General features: G+C 38.4%; 2 protein-coding genes across 2 annotated transcripts in view; both read right to left on the minus strand.

Annotated features, from left to right (window-relative positions):
- Positions 1-15,794, minus strand: part of TMEM168 (transmembrane protein 168) — a 28,833-nt gene extending 13,039 nt beyond the window's left edge. Inside the window, exons 1-2 of the mRNA XM_063323193.1 lie at positions 15,620-15,794; positions 9,592-10,858 (exon numbers count right to left, since the gene is read on the minus strand). Of these exons, the coding sequence (XP_063179263.1) occupies positions 9,592-10,728 (1,137 nt within the window). The 5' untranslated portion in view covers positions 10,729-10,858; positions 15,620-15,794. The remainder of the gene's footprint in view (positions 1-9,591; positions 10,859-15,619) is intronic.
- A 4,247-nt stretch (positions 15,795-20,041) lies between these two features.
- BMT2 (base methyltransferase of 25S rRNA 2 homolog) overlaps positions 20,042-25,197 on the minus strand; it is a 36,854-nt gene continuing 31,698 nt past the window's right edge. The window contains exon 5 of the mRNA XM_063323194.1: positions 20,042-21,676. Within this exon, the coding sequence (XP_063179264.1) occupies positions 21,047-21,676 (630 nt within the window). The 3' untranslated portion in view covers positions 20,042-21,046. The remainder of the gene's footprint in view (positions 21,677-25,197) is intronic.

Raw genomic sequence — 25,197 nt, forward strand, 5'->3', positions numbered from 1 at the left:
GACATCAAATCCAGTTCCAGAAGAACCACCAAGAGCTTCCCTTTACCCACAGCCCTGCACACCTTATCATAAAAATGCAATTAATGCACTTATTGACTTGCTAACATTCAAGCTAGAAAACTGGTTCGGATATAACAAGTCCATCAACAGGTGATAATGGTAGTGTTAATACTGCAATCCGATTTCACGTGGTATAACGTAATTTGACGTTTTGTGCTGATAATTTGAATCTACAAGGAGCAATGCGTGCCTATGAAGCACACATACATTATAATAGGAGATTCACAATCACTTTTATGTACATCATTTTCCTAGCCATCTCAGGGGGTACTCTGCATCACTCCAGATGCATGCTTTCCCCTGCCCGAGTCATGCCTACACTCAGAGGGTCAGGATCAACGAGTGAGCGAGCGGATGGAATGTATTGAGGACAAGTGCAGAGAAGCATTCACACACTGCAGTCTTGAGTTTTGTGTCAGAGAACAAGGATGTTCAGAATTAATTTTCCCCAAATCCATACAATTACCTGAAATCACCAGAAGACAAGAAAGCTTAAAACAGTGTAACAGTTATAGTGCAACCTCAACTTGTTTTGTTGTTAATAAGGAAAAAAGAATCCTGTAATTAAGACAATATAATTTTTGTTTCAAATGTATCAGCAGATATTGCTCATTTTTGTGCCTCAGTTTTCAAAATGCACTCTGAAAAGGACTCAGAGCGGCAGCAATAAAAACTTACAAAGATTTGGTTAATTTCTGTTCTATAGAAACCTTGTAAAATATACGACTTTGATGAAACAGTGGAGCTCTCTAGCTAAATTAGTTTCAAGATTTGGAGACTTACTTTTGCAACGGTAGATACCAGAAGGATAATTTGCTTTAAATTAAAAAAAAAAAAAAAAAAAAAAAGGGAAGACCCTGCAGAAACTGAAGTGCTTGTCTGGAAAAGCTTCTATTCGTGATCGGTTAGTTAAAGGATTTTCTAAACCTTGGAAAGACTGAATGCATGGATGAGGAAGTATTATAATGCATTTTTATGACAAATTCAGCTTTTCCATCATATATAAATAGAAGTTTTCTTGGATCTTGTTAGAGCAAACGGCTCTTACATTGCATTAGTGTTTTGGTCCCAGTGAACACATTACAAAATAAAAAACACACTTGCCCATAAAAACTACAGCTATCATAATATCCTAAAGAATACTACTATATTATTACTTTATATAATTTTATTGTAAAAGTTTTCTTCCAACACGCCATCTTGTTCTAAATGCTCCCTGTGTTTTCTTAATCCCCGAAAACACATGCAAGTTATTAAGCCTACAGAGTGTTCTGCAGTAACACAACTTGAGATCATCACAAAGATTAATAATTTCACCAAGCTTCTGACTGAGTCTGACTTCTAAAAAAAAAAATAAAAAATATTACATTTAATTGTTGAAATTACTCTGACTAATATGAAGATACTGGCAAGAAAATTTGTAAGTACGTATGAGATAAGGATCCTACAGAGAAACTGTAAGGATCATCTCAGTGATCCATCTTGCTCTGTATCCTGCTTTTAGTTCATACCAAGTATTAAAGGGGAATGGGAAATAGTGTTATGAATCAACTCAGCTCCACCTGAAGGTTCAAATTAATCTTCATTTAGTGGCCAACTTACACTATGGATATGGATATTTTACATGTATAAACATCTATCTAATGCAAAGATGCTGGCACTTGCTGTCAGCATTTTTTCAGCAGTTTTGATTTAGAAGAAATGTATTGCTAACAAATATAAGAATGATTAATGATGATTACAGAAGTTCTTTAGTAAGATAATAAAGTATTTTAATTCAGGGCTGCAAAAAAATGACTGGTGGCATTTTAAAACATCTAACCAAAAGAACTTGAAATAGCAAAAACCAATATCTAATTAAGTTAGTAATTACTGTAAATCTGAAGATAGGTCCCTCTTTTAAGATAACAGCTAAGATGCCAGGTGGAGACTGTCAGTGCTTTACTAAATCCAAAAGATTTGATGACTGGTTCTTAATAGGGCAGATGGCCATCGATGCATAGGTGAAGCCAGAAAGGGATTTTGTTGTTTCATCTGTTCAAGCCATTTTCATTCTGTTTTCGCCTGCACTGGCAATCTCAGCTGCAGCACATCCCCGTACTCTCAGTGCTCACTGGTTCCAGACAGACTGCTCAAAAAGCAAACAGAAGACAGGCACCATCTGAGCAAACCCACAAAAAACATGAGAAGCCATTTAATCTCTTAGTCTTTGGAGTTTTTTTGCCTTTGTCTGTCTTCTTCTAAATTAATATTTAGGAAATACACAGTGTCATTTCAAATACAGAGTTCTCATTTCAAATAATGTAGAAAAGGTAAAAAAATGTACTTGCCTCTGATGACTGAAATGACAGATAATAAAAGATCGGTGAGATTTCACTAGTAGTATTATCTTTCTACTTTCTTTAGCTTTTCAAGCCACACTTATTGTTAAGTGCAACTGTTAAAGCACCAGAAGAATTTAGAGGTATTTTACAGCCAAGATATATAATTTTATACTCACAGATAGGACAACTCCAGTCCCAAGGAGTAAACCACTGTTGGAAGTGGAACCATTAACAATGGAACATTACTGACATGTGACTGACGAAAATAACAAGGAGGAAGAAAAGAACCCCAAACCCTCCCGCTAGTTTAAATTGGAAGCCAGTTACAAAGACCTACAGAAGAGCCCTACTGATTAAAACAGAAATAAATTACTAAACATATGTCAACTAAGATGATCACAGAATCACCGAATGGTTAAGGTTGGAAGGGGTCTCTGGAAATGGGCTGGCACAACCCTCTGCTCAAGCAGGGCCACCTAGGGTCGGCTGCTTGGGATTATATGTAATAGACCAACAACTTAGAAAGCTGAATAATAGTCACCTATTTTATATATATATATAATTTTTATATATATTTTATAATTTTGTATATATTATATATATGGGTTTTTTTATACATATATATATATATGCTTAGCTCCTCTGCAGTGATTCTGCAAAAACAAAGAAGTATATGCTCCACGATGGAGAAGGCTCAGTAGAAAACGGATAATGTGATAACTAATCTACAAATATTTGATGGATAGCTTATTCCAAATGAAAAGAAGATACGTTATTACGGGTAAAAAGAAGCTTCAAGACAAAATTTGCAAAGTTACAATGTAAATCAACTAGCAGAAGAAACAGTCTTATAACAAGCTATTGAATGAAAGAATAGTCTCTGAAGAGCAATAAATAATCCATTACTTCTCACTATTAAAACAGCATTGGGAAAACCTAGAAAACAGTTTGCAGAAAACAGTCATCATGTTCACTGGCAGACAGATTTAATACATTACGTTTCCCATCCCTGACTCCTGTTCTAACCATGGGAAAGCCTGTGCTTTAGTCTACGTGCATTTGTGCCAGCAAAACCTGAAGTGGTTGTCAATTTAAAAGGACACTAAATGGCTTTCTGATTATTTTTTTTAATATAAAAATTTGATTTCTGAAATTATTGAGACTCTGACAGCAAGCTTAACACGTAAATCACATACTTTAGACTGACAATGAAGACTTTCTCTCTCTTGTCACCGGAGATCCCCATCATGACCTTGGGCCCTTGGAAGCGGTGGTGACAGGGAACTAAAGATGACCAGGCTGACAGAGAGGGGGAAAAAAAAAAAAGCAGGAGTGGCATTGCTATTTGAGAAACTACAGAGAGAGGCCAGAGGATGCAGCAGGGCTGCCAGGGGAAAAAAGAAAAAGAATTAAACTGGACAAGCAAAGTTTGAGGAGGACTGGATTAAAAATACAAGTCAGGAAGAAAAGCAGGGGAAAATGACAAAGACTGGATATTATATTTGCATTCAAAAAAAGTTATTTAATCTGTGATGTTAACAAAAGTATGTGCAAGTAAATACAGATGTTACTTAGAAAACTTCTTACTATTCAGAAAATAAGCTTGTTTTTAGAGAAGTTAAAAAAAGTCACCATCTTTAATTTTCTTAAGGCACTGTAAATTGATCTTTCAAGAAACACCAACCACACCACAATAAATACTACAAAATCACTACCTCTCCCCAAAACAAGAAAACACTCATACATACAATAGACTAACTTTTCTTCCATGAATAATTCGAGTTCAATATTACTCTCCGTTTAAGTACTCAAGCATATAATGAATACTATTATTTTACTAACCCATAAAATTCACTAAAAACAAGAATAATGTACTGAAAGTACTTCACTCCATTACTTTATCTGACTCTGACATAGTTCATTTTTCTCTTGGTAATATTAAACACAGGTCTTCCAGGGATAATAATTCTCTTTAGCCAGTAGTTCAGAAAAACTGGTACTGTTACCTTGGCATAGAGCACTTAACAAAATCTGATTTTATATTTCTGAGAAAAAGATTCCTCCAAACCTTTACAAGATCTTTGCTTGCAAATTCCAAGACTCCCATCTGCAAATCTTTCATCATTTTATTGGCTTCTGAAAGAAGTAATGGCCAAGTCATTTGCATGACTTCTGCTGGATCTTGTCCCATCCAAGAGCTTAATTATGGACAGGCACGTGAGTAATTGCTGAAATTAGTAAGTTGGAGCTAAGGAGTCTATTGATCTGACTGAAATTACTCACACAAATGTAAAGGCAGGTGCAGAACACTTTCCTGCAGATTTTGCAAGGAACATTCCAATGTATTCCTACTAACAAGTCAAGGTGTCTTTCCATTCCAGTTAAAGCAGGGATTATTCTCAGAAGCAGACCATGTCCCAGCTGAAACACGCCCCACTGAAAAGCTGTTACTCCATTTTTGTATGCAACCAGCTTTAACAAATTACTTTTACACTTCTCGTGCTTTCTGAGCTCATCCTTCAGTTTCAGACAGACCTGACAATTCTGCTCTTCACATTTAAAGCTTGATCTGCTGGAGAAAGATTCCGCTCTCAGGAGCCACAGATCTTCCCAAGCACATATTGAAGCACCAGGAATGGAGACTTTCAACCCATGGCTTATTACAAGGGGTAAGGTCCCTGTAAAGAAAAGTCTTTGACATACAGGACTTCCAGCCTCAACAATTCTGCATGAGTCACGAAATACCGTGCGTGCAACAGTGAGTTAACTGACACCACTTTAAAGGCCCTTACACAAAAGGAGATTTGATATTTTTCTGGCAATTTTAATAAAATAGGATACTTCTAGCCAACAATTAGCAGACAACTGTCTCTTTAGGTCTTGACCTTTCATACACTTGAGATTTATATGATGTGCAGATATTACAGCTATTAAAAACATTAAAAAAGCATATATAATGTGCTTGTAACAAAGTCTTCCATGATAGAGAACCCCTCTCACCACCCCATTTTTGGCTGTAACACACACAGCTGAGCTAGACTTTTTATATGCTTGGGCTAATTATTTACAGCTAACTGTTAGAAAAGTACCTTTCCAAGGCTCAGGTTTTTAGCCAATTCTATTTGTTATATAGGAGGTCAAATGTCAGACCAAAAAGGGATTTCAAGCCACCTCTCTTATCAAATGCAGTATCATTAAACAAGCTTTCAGTACATCTTCAGAGTTAGGAAAGGTATAAATAAAAAATGCTTCACCTTCCAGGTGGTACTTAACAGACTTCAGATATAATTAACACTTACTAAAACGACTACATAAATCCCAAACTGAAGTTGCAAAAACTGAAAACTGTTAATCTTACACATATAAAAAATGTTTAAACAACTTTAAAAAAGCAAACATTTTCAGGAACTGGTGACTGAGGAATACTTGGCATTGCTAAGAGAATGTAAGGAAAAAAAAAGGTTGAAAATTTAAGTAAAAAGAAATTCCGTAATATAAGAATGTAAGAGTGGCTGTATTAAGCTGCACCAAAGGTCTGTCTATAAGAATGTCTGGTCTCCAAAGAGGCCAAACGGATGCCTAGGAAAGACTGTAAAACAGACCAAGCATCTATGTTTCCTGAGTTCTCCAACCACTGGTGGTTCAAGGATTTCCTGAGCCAGACACAATTTCCATACAGTATATAAACCTCAGTGAATTTGTTTCCATGAACTTGCCCAGTTTCCTCCTGAGCCTCTGCAACCACTCGGTATGCACAGCCATGATGTGCCACGATAAACAGCTCCAGAGCCAACTCAGCTCTGTTTCAGGAACTATTCCCACCTCTCTGGCTCCAACCTGCTTCTTGACAAGTTGATTCCCCTCAACTTCTGCGCTGGAACTGATCGTTTATTGTCTCTTACTGTTTACCTTCTCCCACATCACACATATTTTATATGTTCATCATATTCTCACTTAGTTTTCTCTTTTCCTGACTGAAGCATCTTTGTTTATTCATTCCCTCCACGTAAACTGCTTCATGTCTATAATGCATTTTGTCGCCCTTCTCTGAACCTTCACTTGTTTTCTTATCTATAGGATGGCAAGTAAGAATTGCACAGTCATTCAAAATACAGAAGCTATGGATTTATACAGCAGCATAATGATACCCTCAGTCCTTTCCTAATAATTCCCAATATTTAATTTGCTTTTTTGACCACTGGTAAACACTAAGCTGATGTTTTCATGGAAAGGCATCTAACACAGCCCTATCTCTTTCTACCCCATAGTGATGTCACCAGCTTTCTTCTACAGTGAAGTTTTCTTAAAAACAAAACGAACCCAAACAAAACCCTGAAATCCCAGCCCACTAAGTATTTAGCAATAACTATTGCTTTTTAAAGAGGAAAGCTAGAGTATTCTCTAACAGTCTGATTTGCTGCCTTACTGTTACAATACGTATAAATCACTACAAGGAAAGTATATATTTAGCAGAGAAACTTGTTTGCTCCATTACGCTTGGATTTGTTAGACCTCCTGAAACAGCAGACTTAAAAATCCAGCAAAAGATTCTGAAGTAGAGTCTCAAGGTCTTGAATTCCCCCCTACAAAGAAGAATAATTGTTTTTTTTTTTCCTAGAGGTTTCCTTAAAGAAACAAATGCTCTGCAAGAGTGTAAATTGTGTGCACATGCATCATTGCTTTCTTACTTCTAATTATTTTGAAACCTGACATTATCCAGAAAAATACAGAAAAGGCCACAGTTTCCTGCTATCACTATAATAAATGATACATCCATCTATTAAATTATATTCTGGACAGGTCTGATAAAGTATTTAATTTTCTGACAACAGATGAAATAGGCACAGTGATCTGCAAGGCAAACATCATATCTTCTGAAGTAGGAACTATTTTAGCTGGAGACAACCACATTCATAAACTTAATCTAATTGATTACTAGAAATACATGATGAAAGAAATAGAAATATAGTAAAAGAAATGTAAATGTAACTATCTACTAAAACTAATTGATGATTATTATAAAAACCTGAATTTCCAGAAAAGTGAAAGTATTTGGTCTGATGCCTTTCACTTTTTGACGCTAGAACTACTCCTTTTCCCACTTAATAGGCAAATACACAACCTGTCAGACAGAGGTGATGGGCAACAGTTTATCTTATTTACACACAGGACGCCAATAACAAACATTAAGATTTTAAATGCATTTCCAGTTTGCTTCTTGTGAACAGTTCTGCACAAGTCATTCCACAGCACTTCTTCAGAATTAGAGAAAATTATCAGACACATAACAGTTGCAGTTATTTTGGGGCAGTGGACGGAGACAGAAAAATATTACAAAGAATTATCAAAGTGAAGAGAAAAAAGTTAACAAGATGGGTGTGAATTCAATCCTCCTTCTTACGGACACAGCTTGCAGGAATGTAGCAGTCCTCCTTCAGGAAGTGCCTGTGTGCTTTAAGCAGATGGATGGAAAAGAGAGGCCTTCTCCTGAGGAGTCTGTCCAAGGCTGGTGGTTGTAACTCCCTGCAGACAGGCTCTGGGTGCCACCAAAAGAAACCGCCTCTCTCCAGTGGTTATCCGGACAACTTACACACTTAAGTTGTTCTTACTGCTCTGTTAGGTGTAACGGGGTGGAGTGACTCCATCCAAGTAATTTTAAAACTATGCAATTATTAACTAACACGTCTCAGGATGTTAAAGGAGGAGGGCAAGGACAGAGAAATTAATAAGACTGTCTGATAGAGATGGTAAAAAAATTGCTTCTGCTGACAAACAGTCATCTAGCATTTAAAAATTAAAGACTAGCATTTTGATAAAATCACACACCTCATAAGAGAAAGTACGGAAGTCAGCAATATTAGCATGCTGATATTCCATCTTTATTGTTTCTCCCAAACCACCTTCCCATTTCTTTTGGTGCATTAGAACCTTCACTTTCTGTAAATACAGTTTTGGATTTTTCTTACCTACTTCTTTTCGGTTCTATTTCTTCCTTTTGTCCTTTCTGCAAGCTCACACACTATAGCAATGCATGCTGATACTTTTCCAAAGAAAGAGCAAAACTACCTAGACTTCCTTCCACACTTGCCTGTTAACCTCTAATGCTCTTCACGCAAAAAAGAACAAAACAAAACCCCAAACCAAAAATACCCAAACAAACAAACAAAAAAAAAATCACAAAACCAAACCCATACCAAACAAAAAAACCCAACACACACAACCTCACACAATAATTGTAAATCTTCTTTTCCACCAAGTTCTGTAACACCTTGTATCCACAAGGTTATTTAATCTAAGAAAATCTGCAGGAATGAACTGGAAACACTAAGGAGAAGTTTCTGGAGACTGGATCTGCCATAAATAATACATAATTTGTATATATTATTATTATATATATGTCATTCATTTAAGAGATGCATGGGTAAAAAAATTATTGCCATCGATTTTTAGACAAGCTTAAAAAAGAAAACAGACACGAAACTCACTTTTCACCCTACTGCAACTGTGACACCACACAATGTACTTAAACCTGAGCATTTTGAGAGAAACGTATGTTTTCTGCTAAAGAAAATATAACATAATTAAGAAATGGAAAGAAAAGTAAAAAAACACTGTGATTTTAAGAACTGGTCTTTCAGAGGACATATCCTGCGGTGCATAACTAGATTTGAAAATAAGACACTCAGAGCACGTGCCAACGATTTACTATTTTATCAGCTAACCTAACTCCACATTAATGGTTAAATGCAAAGCAAAATTATTGAAAATTATATTCTTAAAACATGAATTTTCCTTGATTCCATTGAAATAGTCCATAAGAAAAGCCCTCAATATAGTGAGTGTAACTAGGGTTCGACACAGTGATTTACTTTGAAAACAAGTTTTATGGCACAATAAATTCAAAAGCAAAATCATTTTGTTAAGTAGGCAAACTTAAAATACTTTGCACACTTCTTTTGCCCCTGGAAGCATTAATTCTTCCCATTCTGCCCACATAAAGAAGCTGGTATGTTCCAGTTGTCTTAACAGGCCACAGACAAAGCAGCACAAAGTGTTAAATTCGAAGAGCATGCTAGAGAAACCAAGGGTTCCAACTTCAAATTGCTGAGCCACAGCACACCATCAAATGTCACAGGAATTCTAAGGAGCCAACAATTCTCAGGAGCATTCTCAAGAGGGACATCAAGATAAAGAGATTATTATTTACCTGCCAAGAAACGGCTCCCAAAACAGCAGTTGCAACAAGGCTGAAAAATACTAGCTGTTCCGAAATTAAACAGAAGTGACGCATTCCTTTAGATGCCATAACTCTGTCAAGGCTGTTGTTTTCTGCACGGTGGGTATAGTATACCTTGTGACAGTCATTTAGTTTTGTGTGAAATCCCCACAGGGTTATAAAAAAAATGACATGACAGATCATCCAGAAAATTCCAAAAATAGAAAAACCAGGTATCACAAAATACCAGAGATCCAAATCACGCAGTTTAAAGGCTGCAAGAATGAAAAAGATTAGTTCAATGACTCCAACTGAGATGACAGAAAGCCTTCTGCAAATTTTACCACGGTACAAGTAGGGCTTCCATCGTTCAGTAACTGAGAGTCCACTGAAGTAAACGTCGAGAAGGGGATCTGAAATCAGGCAGCTGAAGAAACATGCCAAGGCAAATGGGTTTGTGGGGATTTGCAGTGATGGAAAAAAGAGTAAGGATGCAATGGCTCCAAAAATTGCCAGATTTGGAATTGCCAAAAAAGACTTCATACGTAAGTCGATAATCAACATGGCCAAAGCCATGACCAACAGAATAATACTCATAGATTTTTCTACCAGCATAGTCGTGCTGGCAATTGCAAATCCAACTAGCTCCAAAAATTCAACTGTTGTCAGCAGAGTCGGTCGATGATGGATGCAACCACAAATCCTCTCAACCAGAGCACATAATATCCTTAAAACAATGGCGGAGAGGAGCAAATATTTGGTAGCTTCTTCTTTCACATCTGTTTTGAAGGCAGAATTGTTAAGAAAACAGAGAAGGCCAAGCAAAAAACCAAACCAGAGATTGGAGAGACTCAAACTTGCTGTTTCCATTGAAAAATAGTAGTATAGTATGCTGGCAATTCCAAGAACAAAGAGCCCCAGAATAAATATTACCAAAATCAGTGCATCCGCAGTTTTTTCCCACCTGACGTAAAGGCCCATGCAAATGGCAACCAGCAGGTTGATTCTGGCAAGATAGCCAAGGTATCTGACGGAGGAGTGCATGTTCACTTCTCTGTTTGCTTCTTCTAGCCTTGTCATTGCTGCATAGAGACAATGACTAACACAGTAACGCAGTGACCTACACATGTAAACTGCAGTTAGGGGGTTTTACCCACTTGACTGAAAGTAAATATTTGGGTTTCATCCAATAAACACAATGCAGTCGCTGCCTTCTGTAATATCATTTCAGTAACAGTGGTCCAGAATCACCAAAGTCCTGGAAGAAAAATTAAAAAAGTTTTAATGGCAAATAATTCCTTCTAATCATATACAGCATGAACATCACACATCCTTTCTCACCAAAGAGTTTAACATCTAAACTAAAAAACACATAATAAAGACCAAGTAAATGTGTTGTTAAAGGTCATTCAAATTGGGGTCATTATTAAAACCAATATAAAATGGGTTCTGCGTAAATCTTATTTCATAATTTGAATAAGAGGAAAAGGTAAACCAAACCTGGCCTGTGCAGTGTTTCCACAAAACCCATCCATTAGGCACCTACATTAGATATCTATGGGTATCCAAAATATTGCTGTGATATCCATTACCTTCTAAAATAGTTTAATATTGTTTTAAAGCATTGTTCTACTTCACCATTACATTTGGTAAGTTTTCACTTTATACTAAACCTTTTCAGCATGCTTTGCAAGACTTCTTTTTAGTAGTCAAACAGCTACAGGATTTACAAAAACAACTTTGTAATCAGTTAACAAGCTTAACTCACAGTAGATAATGAAAAAGGATATCATCATCTCCATTTCACAGAAGGGGAGCGGACACACAGATGTACTAACTGATCTGGCAACATTTTCAGAGACTTTTCTTAATGTAAAATCAAAGCCTTCATTTTCAGCCCTCTAAGCCACTTCACCCACCCCCCAAAAAAAAACCAAAAAAAAAACCCTACAAAATGTTCAGGATAAATATTATATTTAAAACATAAGTGCCTCCCACTCAAATCCATTTAACCTACATGCTTTTCTTTTTAATATAGTATAGGAACAGATAGTAACGTACTTAGAGGAACTTTGTAAGAAAACACAGCTAGGCAGATTTCACTGCAGATCATTACTATTTCACGGGATAAGCTTCTGTCCTGGTTTCGGCTGGGATAGAGTTAATTTTCTTCCTAGCAGCTGGTATAGTGCTGTGATTTGGATTTAGGATGAGAATAAAGCTGATAACACACTAATATTTTAGTTGTTCCTAAGCAGTCAAGGACTTTTCAGCTTCTCATACTGGCCTGCTAACAAGAAGTTGGGGGGCACTCAAGAAGCTGGAAGGGGACACAGCTGACCCCAGCTGAGCAAAGGGATATTCCACACCATATGGCATCATGCTCAGCATATAAACTTGGGGGAAGAAGAAGGAAGGGGGGTGATGTTTGGAGTTACAGTGTTTGTCTTCCCAAGTAGCTGTTAGGCGTGACAGAGCCCTGCTTTCCTGGAGATGGCTGAACACCTGCCTGATGATGGGAAGCAGTGAATGAACTCCTTGTTTTGCTTTGCTTGCGTGCGCAGCTTTTGCTTTACCTATTAAACTGCCTTTATCTCAAGCCACAAGTTTTCTCACTTTTAACCTTCTGATTCCCTCCCCCATCCCACCAGTGAGACTGAGCAAGCGACTGTGTGGTGCTTAGTCACCATCTGGGGTTAAACCAGGACAGCTTCTTCCTGGTCTGAACTCAAGTATTGAAACACGAGGATCACGGTAATTCTACTGGTGTCTAATCCTATGGAGTTTACAAATAAACAATACTACTAATTGCTACAATTAGGAAAAAAAAGTTACTGAGGAAAATCTAGTTCCATGAAAATCTCCATTTTACCGTATTTATATAATTTTCTACTTGTCACAACATTGTGAGAGGCACAGTTCAGAGCTCTCTAGTTAAAGGCAAAAAAGGTTTGTACTTTGAAGTCACAGCCCTGCTCTGGACACAAAATGTGTTATAAGTGACAAATTGATAAGAATTACTCAGAGAACAAGCTTTCTGTGAAACTACATGTAAAGAGAACCACATGTACTTCTGATTTTTGATCCTTTTGTGCCTAGAAACTCTAAATCAGGAGTCACTGAACAAACAAAACAGAGCTTATACCTCCAGAGAAAATAAGGCAGAAAACAACAGGTGGATAACATGAAAAGTACAGAAACAAGAAAATCAGCATCAATATCTTTTCGTCTCTAATTTTCTTAAGAAGCATCACAAATTACCAAGAGACCAGGAAGTTGTCCAAATTCCCTTACTTAAAATTTACTGAAATCCTGTGTAGTATTTATATTTGCTGTTAAAGTTGTTAATGAAAGGTTTTATATAAGAGTATGATTATACAGGTTATGGGCAGAGTCCCCAACATGTAAGAAGACTCATATGTAGCCTCTATAATTTTTTTAAGTAATTACCTAATTACCCATCTCACAGAGACTTCTGAAGAGTTATTGGTATGACAGGGCAACCAACGTGTCAAGAACACTCAGAGCTAAGTTATTGCTTACAGCTTGTATTTATAATGCTGGTGAAAGTATGAAAGGACACCTTGACTGAAACTCCCTTTATTCTCTCTTGATTTTTAAATTCTCATTTTTTAAACCAGTGAACAACAAAAGAAAAAGTGAACGGACTGATTTACCCATAAGCTTTGCTGATTTGAAGACCGACACCCAGTGTAAAACTAGCTTAACTACTTGATGTAGAGACAAACTAGGCCTAAGAAATCCTATTGTTTAAACTACTTAAGTTTGGTAACATATATTTTCAAATTACGTTAAATACCTAACAACATTGCAGATATTACTTGCAGAAATTATTAATTGAAATAGAACACATACCATATACTTAAAGCAAATGGCTAGTGCATGATGTAGCTGTAAGTTAAAGTTCTTTGGATTTCAACTGTGCATTTTCATAGTGCTCATTATTATTAATATTTTATACATATAAACTTAATTCTGAGTTGCCTGGATGCTTAAGATCTCGTAATACTTCTCCCCTGACCTGGTAATATACTTAGTGGTCCACTCAACCTTTCACTTGTTTCTACTTCATATATATAACAAAGCCCAAAGTCAGCTATCATACTCCAGGTCACAAAATATCAGGTATCATAGCACGGTCCGCAGTCTCACTGTTTCTTGTACTACAATTAACACTGGCATTATGGACAACTTGAGCCATTTATTTCAAGTCCTACAGGTGCACACACACACCAGTTATCTCTTGTTCAAATTATGAACAGAATCGCAGAATAATTTAGGTTGGAAAAGACCTTTAAGGTCATCGAATATAGAGGGATGATTTCACATGTCCTTCCAACCCACAGCACTGATGTGTAATGACTGCTACGCTGAAGCACATCTGCCATCCCGCCCTGTTATCTTGATTCCTGAGCCTTTCTGGAACCCTTCCAAACCAAGGGGCTAATACTGTATGTATTCCCTTGGACATCGGCCTCACGGAAGCAGGCAGATGGGCTCACATGCAAAGGGCGGAAGCTCCCGCCTAATGCCTGGCTCAAAATTTTGCTATGGTCGCTAAATTATTTTCTGGTGGGATCATTACACCACCAAACTCCCTTACAGGCAGGCAGCTGCTCGTCACAGAAAACCACTCTGACTGGTTCAGCTCGTGACAAGTGGAGTTCTGCTGCCATCACATCATGAGAAACACGATGGAGAAGCTTCCTCTGCCGCCACCCCACCTGCCGGAGCTGGGTGCTGGGGCTGGAATGCTCCTGTCCCTGGCAGAAAGACACAGGGGCTGCTCCAGCAAAAAGTATTTGCAAAGTGACACAGCTCAGACCATGAACGCAGCCTCCTCTTCCTGACCTTCCAGACAATTAGCAAAAAGGTGCACGGCTAAACCACGCTGTTAATCACTAGTATTTTCCTAAGCAAAACAGCTGGTCAGCTTTTTGGGGAAAAGAGGAAAAGGCACATATTCATGATTAATATATCCCATCACACAGCTATTGCCAAACAAATGTAACACAGCAATTCAGACAATTTTAATGAGAAATTTCAGTATCTGATTTGTTCTTTAAAACATAGCTATTTGTTACTCATTTCTGTTAAGACTTTGACTGTTCAAAAACTATTCCAAGTCAGGGAGGAAGGTGCTGTATTTGCTTGTTTTTTTAAACTAATGGCCTTAATGTTTCAGGTTGCAACATCCGAGTTGCATTCCTGAGCAAACCACATTTAGATCCAAAACAAGCAGAAAGTGCACACCCACTTTTAAATATTCGTCAACTTTTGCAAACACAATTTTAAGCAAAACCTAGAGTCTAAGTAGAGATTTAGAAACTAAACTACCCAGGAGCTTTCCTATATGTAAAGCATCAGCATTCCCAAAGTAGTTTTTACCCCGATTTGCCTAAGAAAGTAGAAGAAAAGAACCAAACCCCAAAGATGGCTCAGTAGTTTGGCTGCAGTCAATTTAATGTTTAGGTGAGGCCTATTGAAAGTACTAGACCCTCTTTCCTTCAGTTTTATTCTTCCAGTTTAGTGCATTTTTTTTAAAAAAAAAAAAAAAAAGCAACTCTATGAGACTTTGTTTTTAAACAACAAAGTCGCATTTAGCTAACGTATTAACCCAGGAGGCTTGGCCCTCAGGTGAAGGACTCCCTCAGCCGCCGGAGGCGCGGACCCAGCCCGTATTTCGATGTCCGCCGTCAGACAGCCGGAGGGCAGCGCCCGAAGCCCTAGCTGCCAGGCTGGCCCGGCCGGCCAAGTTTAACGACGGTATTCGGCTCCGCGGAGCGGGGGCTGCCAGGCGCCGGTCTGCCGCGGCCACGCCGCTCCCCACAACCTGCCCTGCGCAGCCGGCCCCGGGCCTGCCCGGGAGGCCGCGTCCCCCGGGGGCTGTCCGCCAGGCTCGGCTCCCCTCGGCCCCTCAAGCCCGGCCCAAGCTCCCCCCGGGCCGCCGCTGTGCCCCCCGCCCGCGGGAGGGGGCCCGTCCCCGTCCCGCACTCACCTCAACAGGCGTCCCGGAAACTTCCCGCCCCCCGCGCAGCGCCGCCGCCATGTTGAGGCTGAGCCGGGCGTCCCGTCTACGGGCCGCGCCGAGGCTCAAACCACGCCGCTGCCGGAGACGGAGGTCGCTGCGGCGAGCAGGCCAGGCCGGGCCGGGCCGGGCCATGAGGCGACCTGTGGGCCGCGGTGGGGTTGTACCGGTGTTGCCATGGGCAGCCTCCAGCCCCGCAGCTGACTCGCTCTCTGGGAATTCAGCAGCATTTGGATGACCGGCAAGAGTGAGGGGTGGGCGGCAGGGCCAGGGAGGCGACACTGCCCTTCTGCGCCGCTCCGGTGACACCCCACCTGCAGCACTGCCTCCAGCTCTGGGGGCCTCAGCACAGGAAAGACATGGACCTGTTGGAGCAGGTCCAGAGGAGTGCCACGAAGGGGTCTGGAGCACCTCTCCTGTGAGGGAAGGCTGAGAGAACTGGAGTTGTTCAGGCTGGAGAAGAGAAGGCTCCAGGGAGACCTTGTAACAGCTGTCCAGTACCCGAAGGGGGCTACAGGGAAGATGGGGAGGGACTCTTTATCAGGGCCTGTTGCAATAGGGCAAGGGGTAATGGCTTTAAACGAAAACAGGGAAGATTTAGACTAGATATAAGGAAGACATTTTCTACAATGAGGGTGGTGAAACAGTGGCACAGGTTGCCCAGAGAAGTTGTGGATGCCCCATCCCTGGAAACATTCAAGGTTGGATGGGGCTTTGAGTAACCGTATCTAGTTGAAGATGTCCCTGCTCATTGCAGGGGGGTTGAACTGGGTGACCTTTAAAGGTCCCTTCCAACCCAAACTATTCTACAAAAGTGCATTCTCTGCACACAAAAAAAATTGCAAGGTTAATGGGCTGGAAGAATATTAAAAACACACCAACGAAACCAAACTTATAAACACTGTCAACTGGTGCTTAGGACACAGAAGAGGGAAAGCTGTTCTTGAATCAGGACTGGAAGACAGACCGAGCCCTCCCCAGCCTTTCCCATCCTTTGTGAGCCTAACCCTTCTGGGGAAGAGGACTCTGGTCCCAGACTGACTCCTGATTCCCAAATGAAAGCTTTCACCACCCTCCCATTCTGCAGAAGACAGACTTCCTTGACTGTCAGTGTTTCATAACACTTGGTGTTGGAAATCTATGTTTTGAAGTGGCCCTTGCAGGCAGGCCGGCAAGAACGGGAAGTTTCTGGATCATAATAGCTCCATTGCTTAGGCAGGCAAAACAAGGGGAGCTGGAGTTTGAATGAAGTTTAGACAGCTGCTGCACAGGGGCTCTTTGAACTGCAAGAGGGCTGGCCTGCTGCAGATTTATGTCCTTTGTCCCTGTAAATCCCTTCACTACAAGCAGCCCCTTCATCCCCTTAGCCAAGGAGCACTAGTGCTGACTGGCCACAGCTGGATACCCAAACATCCGAACTTCGACAGTCTGTCTTTCCTGCCTCAATCATTCAGACAACTCATTCACAAGAACCTCACTCATCTCCAAAATTCTTACCCCTCTTCAAATTTTACATAAAACTGGCCAACAGGCCTATAAGTTACTTTAAAAAAAAAAAACCCAAAAAAACAAAAAACACCAAAAAACCCCCCCAAAAAAACGAAAAAGAGAGGGCCGAGAGGTTTTCCTTTTACAAGCAGAACAGCAGAAATCTCAGCTGCTTAGTAAATGTCACCTGCTTCAGATGCTTTACCAGCATCATGGGCAACACTTGGTTGGTACTGTATCTGTCCAACTGTGACTTAGGAACACTCTTCAAACAACTATTTCTTGAACTTCTTGGAAAGTATTTTATTTAAAAAGTAAAAAAAAAAAATGACTAAGCTTTTGTGCCAGTTTGTGAAACGCAAACCTTATAAAAAACGTCTTCCTGCTATTCTACAGGTACAAAACAATGAGTTGAGGATAACTGAGGAAACGAGGAAAAAGGAGTGGAAAACCTGAATATATACATATCCCAACTGCAAGCAATCAAAGATAGGCTGCTGATTCATGAAGATATGATTACAAAGACTTAGAATGATCACACTTTTAAAGACAGGTCAGCAAGTCTCCCTGAAGCAGAAAAGCACAGAAAGATTCTGCAGGAAGCAATACTGAGAACAGCTGTGAAATCACATTTTCTGATCTTCACTGTCAAGAAAGAGACCAGAATATACCATCTGGTTCTGCAGTGCTAGGTACACACTTAGATTTCTGCTGAAATCTAATTTTATTCAAATCTGGATCTGAGTAAGAGCCTTGCATTTTCAGGTTTTTTTTGTGTTTCTTTTCCCATTGCCATCCTTTCCCAACACCTCCAGTACTCAAAATCACCAAGTAGAAAAACACAGCAATGACCTCAAAGGGCCAACGCACAACGGGTGCTGCAAAGGTATTTCAGGGAGACAGAGGAAAAATTGAAAACATCTAAAGAGAGAAGAGAGGAACAGCATTAGAAAGTGGTCGCATCCTAAGCGGGCAGGCAAAGTAACATGATACAGGATCAACTGGAGGAACTCCAAAACCCCTTCTGTAAAGCAAAGACCACAACTGAGATGTAGAAACTGAAGTACCAAATTTAACACCTTTACTATAATTCAGTTGTTTATAAAATTAACCCAACACAACTATTTTCTTGACAATAAGGAAAATAACTATGCATTGGTTTCACTGGATTTCAGCATAAAACAATTGCACAGGAAGAAAAAAGGACATCCCCACCTCAAAGAAACAATTATAAAAAACATTTTCTGTTGTTTTGGTTGTGTTTTTTTTTTTTTAATAAATGTGCTTTGTTCACAAAAAGTAGTGAGATAAAGACAACAGAAATGCAAATACACATTTTTTTCCTTTTCCTCTTCAGCACCTTAAGAATGAGAGATCTCTTGCACAGTCATAATTTTCAAATATTTCATAACCTAGAAACATTCTTGTACCAAAGCCAAATATCCAACAACTCCTGATATCACCATTTTATTGTTCATGGAGTTACAAGTATTTATGTAAATCCCACTTTCCTCCTCCACCAGAAACTACTGTCCCTTGTAAAAAAAAAAAAAAAAAAAAAGAAAAAAAAAGAGAGAGAGAGAGAACAACAGAAAAGAACACTTCAGGTACTTAGAATGAGCAGTTATGAATCTTGGGTCCCTAAACCACAAATACAATTGTGTCACCAGCCTGCCAAAAAGGCTGAAATTTTAAATGTTAATTTTAAACTGTTTTGGGGGGATAAACCAATTTACAGTAACCAATACCAACATATATGTTAGCTGGTATATAACTTTTTTTTTTTTTTTTAAAAGGAGTATCAGTTAAAGTGTTAGGTACACTTTGAAGTATGCACAGATTAAGTTTTCATAAACAGCTGAATTTATAGCACCAATATTTTAGCTTTAACATGAGCACTGCTGGAGTCAGTGGTTAACTGGGAAGAAAAAAAGGCTTTGACTGACAAAAATTTTAGTGAAAATGAAATGCTAAAGCATCAGATGCAAGTACTGACTTACAGCTGATTTTGAAGCCATGGTGTATTTCATTAGACAGGTGTTTTCTGAAAAAAAAATTTAAAAGTCAACCATATTACTTGTATGTCTAAACTTCATTTTTTATTGGAATATCATTGTTTGGTTTATCATTCAGATTGAATAACAAATTTGAATCACGTATTATGGGATGCTTTAAATTTAAGAAGGGAAACACAAAAAGCTTATGCTAAAGAATAAAGCATTGTAGTCCATATCATGTTTGAGTTAAGCTGGGCCAATGTGGGATGACTCTATGTAGGAAACAGTATAAGAGAAAAACAGGTAGGTCAAACTGTGACACTTTCAGTGCAAAACTTCAATGGAAGGAGTAAGTTTCATTTTTATAGCAACCACTGTGTTATCCACACTACAACTTCAGTTTATCTGGTTATCTTCTGCATTATAAATACAACATGGCAGGTTAATATGGTGTAAGGTACATTTCATCACCACCACCTCCAAAACTAGTATTTTCTATCATTTTGCTGAAGTCAGTCTTAAAACCATGATGTGGCACCCAGTTCAAATCATTTATTATTAGGCACTTACATATAGATTTAACAGCCTAACATTCAAATCTGAAAACCCTGGCCATTATTTTTAAATGGAGGGGAATCTAAGCTAAACTAATACTGAATCCTCTATTTTTACCACCGAACAGAACTGTTTCTTCCTGCAAAGACTCAGAAATTTATTACACAAGTCAAAAAACTTAATAGATGTAAACCACTTCTGTTCTATCTCCTAACAGTGCAGGTCAGTTTTCAGACAGCTATGGAGTTTTTATTTAACTAAACGGATGATTTTTGGGTCCAAATAAGCAAACAAATAGTGTATGTTAACTTCACTTATGTGGTCTGAATACACGGATTTGTGCAAATATGGGTATCCTTGAAAAACTTGTATTATTATCTTCCTTTTTACAAAATCAGTCTGTAGTTACCATATAACTTGGGATGTCTACAAATAAGGACAAGTAAAGAAAGAGTTGGTTGTTTTTAAAATGCATAAATAATTTACTTTAAAACATGACAAACCCCGCCCTGTCCCCCAAAAAACACAGTTTGAAGAGAATACAGAACACCATCATTGGGGAAATACTGATATGTGTTAGTGCTTGTACACTCATAAAATTGCAAAACCATGTTCCAGCTTTGAAGTGAAACATAATTGACTAGACGTACCGTACTCCTCTGGGGGGGATAACATTTTCAGAAATCTCATGTCTAACTACTATTTATGCAATGAAATTACAGTATGTATAACTATGGATGAGTATATTCCAGTGTTGTGGTGTTATCTCGTTTTGGTGGTGTCTCAAGAGGGCTGCAATAAACATAAAATCAAATGTGCAAGCATTATAGTTTCTCCAGCCCAGGTTTAACCGGAGTGAAACAAATTTTGGAAAAAAGTTTTGTTCCATAATTAAGAAGGGACATGCGTAACCAAGTGTCTTAACCTATCTGCACATTTAATTAAAGTGCAAATTATTTCTTCCTACATATACTTCTCAGAAGCCCACCAACTCCAGTGCCTTAAGCTCAACCACATTGAGTTAAAATATTGAAACAACATTTAGCAAATTAAATAGAATTCACACTTCACAGCACTAAAGAAAAGAATGGTACCTTTCTGGAAAAAAAATTAGTGATACAAATCTAAAGAAAGTAACAGCAATTTATGCTATGACATGAGTCATTTGCATAAAACTTGTATTTTTTTCACTTTCATACAAGAATAAATTTTAAAATTCAAAAGTAGAAAAAAATAGCAAACTCTGTAAACCTTTGCATTTTCTTTATGCAAACCATTTTTGTGTGTTAAGCCCATGTTAGTATAGCAAAATTAGTTAAGCAAGAGGTTTGACTGCAAGGGCATTTCAACAACTACATTAACTTAGAAGCAATATAGGATCTTCTAGCTCATAGAAAGGAATTGAACTAGACTGGCTTTCTCCAGAGTCTGAGTCATAAGGAGCATCAGGTAGCTCCATAAAACCATAAGCTAGCTGTTCATCTTCGGTATCTGATCGAACATAGCAGGAAGTGCTGGAATACTCCTCATCCTCTATACTGTTGAAATCCTGGGGGATATACAACATTCCTGGGTAGTTCCTGCTAACCAAGTCACTTGTTGTTTGCAGAGAAGTCTTCCTAAATGCCATCAGGTGCATGTGAGAGAACTTGGAATACTTGAAGCGTTTAAAACCCAAGGACTCGATGGCAATTTTCCAGCTCTTCATCATCATAGCCCGGCGATTCTGATGAGATGAATCAGGAGTTATTACAAGCAATAAGCCATTTAATACGAGAAGTTCATGTGCCTTCTTGCAGCATATCCATCGTTGATAGGGTGATGGAAAGTAAGAAAGGAGGAGTGAGAAAACGACGACATGGAACAGTTCTCCAGGCAGAGAATCAATGGGATTTTTCAGTTGCTTAAGAAAGGCATCTATAGCATCTTGTGCCAGTTGAAGAGGTTGCTGAATTTGAAGATTTAAGAAGTCACATTTGTATACGCTCTGGCAGAATAAGAAAAACAGAAAACCAAACAAACACCAAGGTTAGTTTAAGGAGCAAATACAATCCAATCCCACTGAAGATCAATGATGACCTCTCCATTTCCTTGAGATGTCAAACCTGCTGAACATTCCTCTTGCTACTAAATCAAACAATCTAAAAATAACAATTTAATGCATATTGCTAGCTTTCACAATTACAAAGCAACATTTTAGATGTGCAGTAATTTACTAGAGATTTGACAGCTGAGGATTGTTAATTAAAAATTAAAAATAGAAATTTAGCCCAAATAGAAACAAAGTATATATCAATTATCTCACAGATGATTTAAGAACTCAGATAAGCCTACATTGCTTTTGTTTCTCCAGATGCTGGAAGCCTTTTATAGGTTTTTATAAACCTGAAATCCATAATTAGAAAATAAATTTGATACCTCAGTGTTTCCACCAGTTCTCTGAAAAGAATCCAAGAAACTTAGTAGTTTAGTCACTTGGAAAAAAAGTGTCATTCTTTATTGGTACAGAAACAAAGAAGCTACGACAAGGATGTATACATTGGAAAGTTACAGTAGACAAACTGCTCTGCAGCAGTGATGCAGGTCCATGTTTTAACCTTGCAGTGAATGCAAAGTGTGGTGGTACACATTTGGGCAGTTGTCAAAGTAAGCTAAGGGCTGTAAATTCATCTGTTGATCATTTATGCACTCAAGCTGTCAAAGATGGGAAATGACACCACAATACAACATACAGAAGAATAAGTTCTTAACATCCTTAATCACAGAGCATTCAAAAATAAGAGTAACAGTACACTATTCACTACATTTAAGTTTTGGCACTTTATATTAATAAAAACCTGGGACTGACTTATTTCATAAAAAAGGTATAAGATAGAAGGTTTTGACATGACAGCAACAATTGTTATTAATGCCTAGAGAACATGCAGTGAACAACAGACACTCTAAACAGGTAAGTGACCATGAAAGCAGACACAAAACATTCTGTGGAGTGCATCTGAAAAGTGGAGTTAGATCTGTTGCTTTTTCATACCGCAAAAATATTTGTAGTATGTTTTATAAAGCAATATTCAAAAAAGAGATCACTAGAACACTATTGTAAAGGTATTCATAACGCAACTGATATGCAAAAATCACATTCTCTTTTGAGAGTATGCAATAAATGAGATAAAATAATCAATGTTCAAAAAAATCTGTGATGTAGCTTTAGTCTTGGCCTCCAGTAAGTGAAAAAACACCAAAAACCAAGAAAGAGATTTGTATTATGTGGCTATAATCAAGAAATTTTAATTGCAACCATTATACCTGCAGGGCTATATTCTACTTCCTTGTAATATTTAGAACAGGAAATTAACAGTAGTAATTTCATGATATCCTCTAATATGTTTTAAAAGAAAGAACTGCTTTGAAGAATAATTATTCATAGTAAGATACTAACTTTACTCAGAAGCAAGACTTAGGTCAAAGTTTATACATACACAGTTGAAAACGCAATTTAGACTGCATGCATTTCTCAGTAGTGTAAAAATACTCATAAACCAGCTATGTACAAATAACATTAAAGACAATTTCAGGACTAAACTATGTTTCAAGTGGAATCTGAACTCTGCAGACAGTTTTAAGACAAAAATCCCGCTAAAGTGGAGACTGCTACTAAACTCTATACATACAAGTCTGAACTGATGTTAAAGTCCTTCTAGACACTGAAACAGTAGTTATATTTTAGTGCATCCACTGACATTTGATAACACAATCGTACTTGTATATTCTAATTTTTGATTCCAGTACTTTCCAGCCCCGTTTCCATTTTTTTTTGGTCTCAGACTGTATTTGCTCCAATACAACATCTGTATATTTAGCATGTTTCCCAGCAGTACATAATTGTATTTGGATTTTCCCAAAGTGGAGATTCTCCCTTCATTCCAATTCTTTAATTTATTTTTTTGTTATGTAGACAAATTAAACTCCTCTAAGAAAATAACCACTGCTAATTATACTCTGGAATGTCTGTGTTATAAGCAGAATGATCTGAAGAAAGGGTCAGCAAGAAGAAACCTGTTCTGCTTATCCCAGTCTCAGTTTCCCTCTTCCTAGTTTCATAGAATCATACAATAGTTTGGGTTGGAAGGGACCTTTAAAGGTCATCAAGTCCAACCTCCCTGAATAAGCAGGGACATCTTCAACTAGATCAGGTTTCTCAGAGCCCCGTTCAACCTGATCTTGAATGTTTCCAGGGGTATTTCCATCTACCACCTCTCTGAGCAACCTGTTCTGGTGCTTCACCACCCTCATTGTAGAAAATTTCTTCCTTTTATCTTCCCTCTTTTCATTTAAAGCCATTACCCCCTGTCCTATCACAACAGGCCCTGCTAAAAAGTCTGTCCCCGTCTTTCCTGTAGGCCCCCTTTAAGTACTGAAAGACCGCCAATAAGATGTCCACAGAGCCTTCTCTTCCCCAGGCTGAACAACCCCCACTCTCGCAGCCTGTCCTCACAGGAGAGGTGCTCCATCCTTCTGATCATTTCTGTGGCCCTCCTCTGGAGCCACTCCAACAGGTCCATGTCTTTCCAGCATGTTTCTTTAATACTGAATGTTTCCCTCAGTGTACCTTACACCAAGACACTGAAAATGAGTAAACAATGCCTAGCTAAAGAGAATGCTAATTTTTCTCTTGATGCAGTTCCCCCTCTCTCGCCCCCGCCTCAAAACACAAAATCTTTTAATGGAAATATATTTCCATATTTGTATCTCTACAGTTTACATTCTTTCTTTATGAAAGCAATTCTAAACATTCTGAAGACATTAATTCTGTTATTATGTAACTAACATTTCAGCTCCTCTCCTAGTTTTTCCACAGTTATATCCTTCCAATTCCTAAATTAGCTGAAGTATTTTACTCAACAACTTAGTCTATATCCAGAAGGTGGAATAATCTATTTTTATTAAAGAATGAATTATTTAACCCTCTATTTAACACTATTCAAGAAACCGACTCCTTAAGAAGCTTCTGTGCTTCAATGTGTTTCAAAAAGTATTTTGGTATCTTACCTGAAAGATCTGCTAAATCAGAAGATTTTACCAGTTCTTCTATTTTCAGCTTCTACCACTAAGTTATCAGATCAATTTTTCAGGTCAGAAAACAACATTAACTACCATAAGAACCCTCTGGCTGTTATTCTGAAATCTTAAATCAGACTAGGCAACAGCTAGCCTAAAGATAAATTTATTTGGGAGGTTATGGTGCTGATGCAGCTCAAAGTAGAGTCATCTTGAATACATCAGGGCTTATTATTTATAGCTTGGAGGTGGGCCTATGCTTATTTTAGCAGATGCATTTGAGTGTACAAACTTACTCCATGTCACTTCAAGAACGCTTGCTAGCGAGGTTTCAAGGTGCCCTAAACACACCAAAGTATCCAAAAGAATGAAAGCAAGAGAAGCTGGTGAGCCCGAGAGAGGCCTCACAGTAACTACATTGGTCTGCACAGTAGCACTCCGGGGAGTTCCTAT

The sequence above is a fragment of the Chroicocephalus ridibundus genome, chromosome 1 (assembly GCF_963924245.1).
Source record: "Chroicocephalus ridibundus chromosome 1, bChrRid1.1, whole genome shotgun sequence".
In the NCBI taxonomy this organism is placed as follows: domain Eukaryota; kingdom Metazoa; phylum Chordata; class Aves; order Charadriiformes; family Laridae; genus Chroicocephalus; species Chroicocephalus ridibundus.